Source organism: Drosophila pseudoobscura, chromosome X, assembly GCF_009870125.1.
Source record: "Drosophila pseudoobscura strain MV-25-SWS-2005 chromosome X, UCI_Dpse_MV25, whole genome shotgun sequence".
Taxonomy (NCBI): domain Eukaryota; kingdom Metazoa; phylum Arthropoda; class Insecta; order Diptera; family Drosophilidae; genus Drosophila; species Drosophila pseudoobscura.
In genome coordinates this window covers 61,954,913-61,960,317 of record NC_046683.1, presented here as the reverse complement: position 1 = coordinate 61,960,317, position 5,405 = coordinate 61,954,913, and the positions used below count along the sequence as shown (strand labels likewise).

The 5,405-nt window shown below is 45.8% G+C and overlaps 1 protein-coding gene across 1 annotated transcript; it reads right to left on the bottom strand.

Annotated features, from left to right (window-relative positions):
• Positions 1-2,033: 2,033 nt before the first annotated feature.
• On the bottom strand, positions 2,034-4,825 carry Acp76A (Accessory gland protein 76A). The gene is made up of 3 exons (XM_002135529.3): positions 4,326-4,825; positions 2,244-3,332; positions 2,034-2,185 (listed from the first exon to the last, which is right to left on the bottom strand). Exons 2-3 carry the CDS (start codon positions 3,295-3,297, stop codon positions 2,052-2,054), a joined length of 1,188 nt encoding a protein of 395 aa, XP_002135565.3. The 5' UTR covers positions 3,298-3,332; positions 4,326-4,825; the 3' UTR covers positions 2,034-2,051.
• Positions 4,826-5,405: the final 580 nt, after the last annotated feature.

Below are 5,405 nucleotides of genomic sequence, written 5' to 3'. Positions count from 1 at the left end.
CATGTAAGGCTGTTGGTTGTTGGCTGTTGGTTGTTGGTTGTGATTGTGTGGCCAGCGGAGCGTATGAGCAATGTACCGGCTGCTGCAGCAACTGTAAGTACAAGGCCCGTAAATGTACGTGGCTCATGTCATGGCTCATGGTGTGGTGTGTACTTCTAGGTTAATTGCTCGACGTCTTGGATTGGTAGCCACAGGATATCAATAATTTATTGGATGCATGGGATGGTTTCGATGCTTGGGAATCAGAAAGCAATGCCATGTGCGGAGAAGGATGTCTGTCGTCCCTGTCTTTGTGCCAGTTTCGTATGCGGATACGGATACGGATGCGGATACGGGTTAGGGGCAAAATCAGTGCCGGGTTGCGGTGCAGCACCGAACACCAAGCACCGGGCACCAAGCACCAAGCACCGAGCACCGGGACTTCCCCGACCTTATAATTTATGCAATTGCAGTTTGGCAAGACCCAAAACCCTCGTCGTGATGCAATTGTCAGCATTTGGCTTCGTTTGCACTGCAAATTGCGAGTAATTGTGGGGTTTGGTTTGCCGCAGGGTAACGAAAAAACAAACCCACAAAGAACTGGGGGAATGAGAAGGAAACCCGCAGTGATGCTGGTGTTTTGTGGCCTTAATTTGCTTAAACAGGCAATTAATATGCGCGGCAACGTTGTAAACAATGCCATCGGGGAATCAGAGGAACCTGTAGAGCTCTGCGGGGCTGAAGAGCTGCCACTGCCACCGCCACCGTTCCCGCTAATGGCTCGGATAACACAACATTTTTTGTGTGCCAGCCGTTTTTGGCTCTAATCAAGCTTAATTTAATCAACATTAACATTACTACCATAGGCACCACAAAGGTTTCGGAATGCTCTTTGACTCAGTTTTCGGATGAAAATATTGGAATATGCAGAAATATAGCATGAATCCTCTGTACGTTTGTTGTTGGATTCCGGGACCGACTTAGCTGCCCAAGGCAAGAGTCGAGGCACAAGTGAAAATTATTGTCAATTATATTAGACACACATTAACGAATCAAGATAAAGGCATACGTTTCCAGCTTCGTCAATTTCTTGGTCGATAAAGAGATTCCGAAAACATTCTGGAACAATTCACCTTTGGAGCCAAACCATTCAAGTGCTCAACGGACGGCCACATAAACGGTATCGTGATCCATTACAACAAACACCAAGGACCGATTCACATCATACACCTCTTCGTTTACGTCATGTTTGAAAGATGTTGTTTCATTTCAGCTGAAAATTTTCAATGATGAAGACGTGAAATGGGGAGAATCATACTTGAAACTGCAGAGGCGGAGACGTGCTTACTCAATTCCCGATTGGGTTGGATGTGTACCACCTGTATGAAGGAGCAAAATTTCTTCTCGTACTTAACCTTAAAGATGGACAGGAACAAGTGCATGTCCCGGGGGCACTCAGATCCTTGCTGTCAGCTGGAGCAGCTCATGCTCATATCCGTGTATGAAGGTCCTGAAGGGTACTTGAATTGAAGGGTATGAATATACCCCTGGCATTGTCTGTGGTCATTGTGGCGAAAATGTTCAAGGAGTGCATCATGGCTACGCACAGTGAGTGCGCGTCCTGCCCCCCCAGATCCCTGGTGGCAAAGTTGGTCATGTGCAGGATCTTGAAGAGGTGACGGTGACGCCAATGGACATTGACCGAGATCCCAGGGATGGCAATCCCCTGTGTACCGGTGCCTAGCACCTGGGTCTCTAATACATTGGTTTTCGGCTGCCCAAACACATTGGAATCTTTAAAAATTCCCCCCGCACTGGCAGCACATTTGACAAGAACAATCGATTGGGCATCCTGAACTGTGCATTCGTGGCCTTCTCATATCGCTTCCCAGTTCGCTGAAGGATTCCTCTAGGTGTAAATGAGCTAAGAAGCGCACTTTTTGAAAAGACTTTAAATCTTTAACATATAATAGGCGAAGCGAACTCATATCGAAACTGATTAGTTAGAGAATATTAACTATTGTGTACCTGAATTTGCATTAAGAAACTAAAGATTTGTGTTCAAGGTATATTTATGGTATTCTATTAACAATTCCTGCCACATATATTCTCTTCTTATCTTTGATTAGAAAGAAAAACGGATGATTGACTGTGAAACTTTGAGCTGCGACGCTTCTCTTGACCAATTTCTTTTTCAACTGAACAGCTAAGATAATGAACGATTAGTTACAGATACAAATCGAATGTGGTATATAGATACATACAGGCCGAGGCGGCAGACGCATTGTGGCCCCCTTCGTCCACCAGGATATGCATTTTGTGAATAAACTGATTGAGGCGCAGACCCTCCTGTCGGGTGAGGCCACTGAAGTTGGCGCTTTTCGAAAATATCTTGCGAATACCCATGGACTTGATGATATTCGACACATCCGATCTGTATTCAATTTTGAATCTGGGAAAACTGAGTTCAATTTCCGCTGGTGGTTCAGTGGGCACAAGTTCTTGCAGGTCTATCTCATGGATATTTCTGGTAATGTAGTAGAGGCCGTTGGAATCTCTCGGCAGCAGTACGACCATTGAAAGGTTCGACTTTTTGTAGGGCAAGAATATCACATAGGCACAGAGCTTTTCTATGTATCCATGGGAAAACTTATCCTTAATGTGCATCATGTCCACCAAGGATGGGGGAGCGTCGTCTCCTCCGTTTCGTTGCTGAGTTTCGAAGACCTCCTTTGTGGTCTGGTTCGGGTCGAAGGGCTTCTCCCACTCGCCATAGAAGTCTAGGGCAGTGACCATCACCATTTGTGATTCGGGATCAACCCAGCCCAGCATATCTTTGACTTTCTCCCCCGTTTTCTTGTCTATCCATCCGTTGATGGTGTCCACGGTGTTATCTATGCTCCCGAAGCTCATATGCTCGACTTTTGTATTGAAATACCTGTTTATATCCTGCTTGTACCGATCCAGCAGCCACATTCGGCGGTCCACGTACAACTGATTGAACATTTTTAGAGTCGAATTATAGATATATTTGCTGGAGATGTTCTTCTTCAGATACTCGTTCAGTTTCTGTTCGTTAAGCTGCAGCGTTCCCATCATCTCGGCGGCACTTGAACCCCTTGTGCCCATTAATAAGTGTATTAGGCCGTCGTGGAACGAGGCAGGCGACACAATGATATTGTCTTGGCTCTCAAATCTGATCAGGTGTGTAATGAAGGACATGTAGGGATTGCTCACAATCAGTTGTTGGACGCCTATGCAGCACCCAAACAGCACCAGCAGCGGCAGCACTAAACAAAGCCACTTTCTGAGCCACATCTTCAAAGTTTCCTCAAGTGGAAGGATTTAATTTTCTGGGGATTAGGACAAAAGCTTATTCATTTTCCAAGAAATGGAAAAAATGTTTAGAAAGAGCCTAAAAGGTGAAAAATTCATCTCTGATCGTGATGTTTGGCATATCATTGCAGTAAAGTAGTTCCGCTACTGAGAGTCTTTATTGAATCTTGGGCATCTTCAGCAAGAGGTTCTTAGGCTCTCTGTAAACTGATAGATGTGTTAGAAAAATCTACCAAAATCAAATCAATCTCTAACTGCTAGTTGAATGTGGGCTATCAAGTCTTATCGTCCTACTTCTGAGTCTACTCTTTGAGTATACCTACAAGTGGAAGCCACTGAAATTTGAAATCTAAGCTTAACCAGCGCTCAGCTCCGCTCAGCCCCGGCTCGTGGCATAAAACGTTTGTGCGCTCATTGCATTTTAATGGGTTTTTAAAGCGTTGAAGTTCCAGTGGCTGTGGCGCGAGCAGCAGCCGCAGACACTCAGATATACTGCCATGCTACGCCCCACATGCAGCGAGAGAGCACACACACACACACACAGCCGTTTGACTAAGCGTTTGCCACTTTATTCTGCCATCGTCTGTTTATCTCCCACTGCTGCCATTGGCTGCTGTCGGGGTTTCGCTTCGTCTGGGCTTCGGTTAGCTCCTCGTCTGTGCTCCTGCCTGCTGCCTCTTATGCTATCAGCTATCTGAGAGCAAGGACCAAGGACCAAGCCGTGGCAGAAGCAGTTCAGCTGGCTGTGTGGCATGTCAGTGAGCACTTACACTAATTTCCAGTTATTTGCATGCAAAATTACCCAGCACTAGGAACGACAAACGGCTACCGGCACCGGCACCAGGATCGGCACCACAGGAGCTGCCCCTGCCACCGCCACCGCCACCGCAGTCGCCGCACCAACACCAACGCCAACACCAACACCATCGCAAATAAAACTAACCAACACCAGAGGTGGCAACTACTCCTTGGTCTCGCTGCACAGAGAGAAATAGTTGGAGCACACTTACCACACGTGAGAGGAATTGTTGATTGAACTTCGAAATGTGGCAGCTATTTATCCACAATACAAACTGGAATCTGCAGTTCGAACAAAGCGAATTTGGATGTACATTTGGATGTTCCTATGAATATTCAACTTAAATTTTTTTTCAGTGCACACTTTGTTCGGAGGGGGCAGGCAATTAAAAAAGAGAAATTATGCTAATTTTGTGAGGCCTAGTGCCGCCCCTTGCCTGCACTGTCATTTATCATATGGCCCCGATTTCCAGCTATGACTCGGACCACTCTATGTCCTGATTAGCAATTCCCTCCCGCCAACACGAGCGGCGCTGAGAATGTGCCTGTGATTGGTATTTGCCATAGCGCCTACGCCTCTGACAGCAGAGCACCTCAAAGCACCTTTGTGTGAGTGTGTGTATGGGAGTACTCATGTGTCCCATTATCCACCGAGTAAGCCTTGTGGCTCTGTAGGTACGTTTGGCTCCGTTGGCTCTGTTGGCTCTGGTCGGATCATCAATAATTTATACACGAATTTGATAAATTATTTCGTATGACGGTCCGCCTGCTGCCGGCAACTAAATAAGTTAATTTGTCATAGGAAAAACGAAGGGGAAGAAAAACCCTTCGAAAAGGGGGGATCCAGACAGGTAAATAGTCCCAATGGGGGTTTCTATGTTGGATTTTTCTGAGCCCCCTCATAGGAAATACAGAATAAATAGGTTATTAATGGTCTAGACATAAGTGGGGCACTTTTTACGAGTCGGTTATGCTAAAGAATAGGCGTTTCATAAAAGAATCACAAATTAGGCAGGTAGAGGGATGCCAAATGAAGGAATGAAGGGATAGCTTTCAAACGATAAGAAAGGTCCCTTCAACCTTTCGTGCCTTCAAATCGTATACAAACAATCATTAATCCAACTGTGGGTTAAGCAAAAGTCACATCCTGTCAAAGGTACTTCCTAGATTGACCTCCACTGGGGGTTAAGCTGAAATTGTGCTTCCTCCTACCGAAGCCATTCGAAGGGAACAAAGCCTGTGTTTCCCCACTTAATCCCTTGGTCCGGATCAATTGCAAGTTAAACAACTCA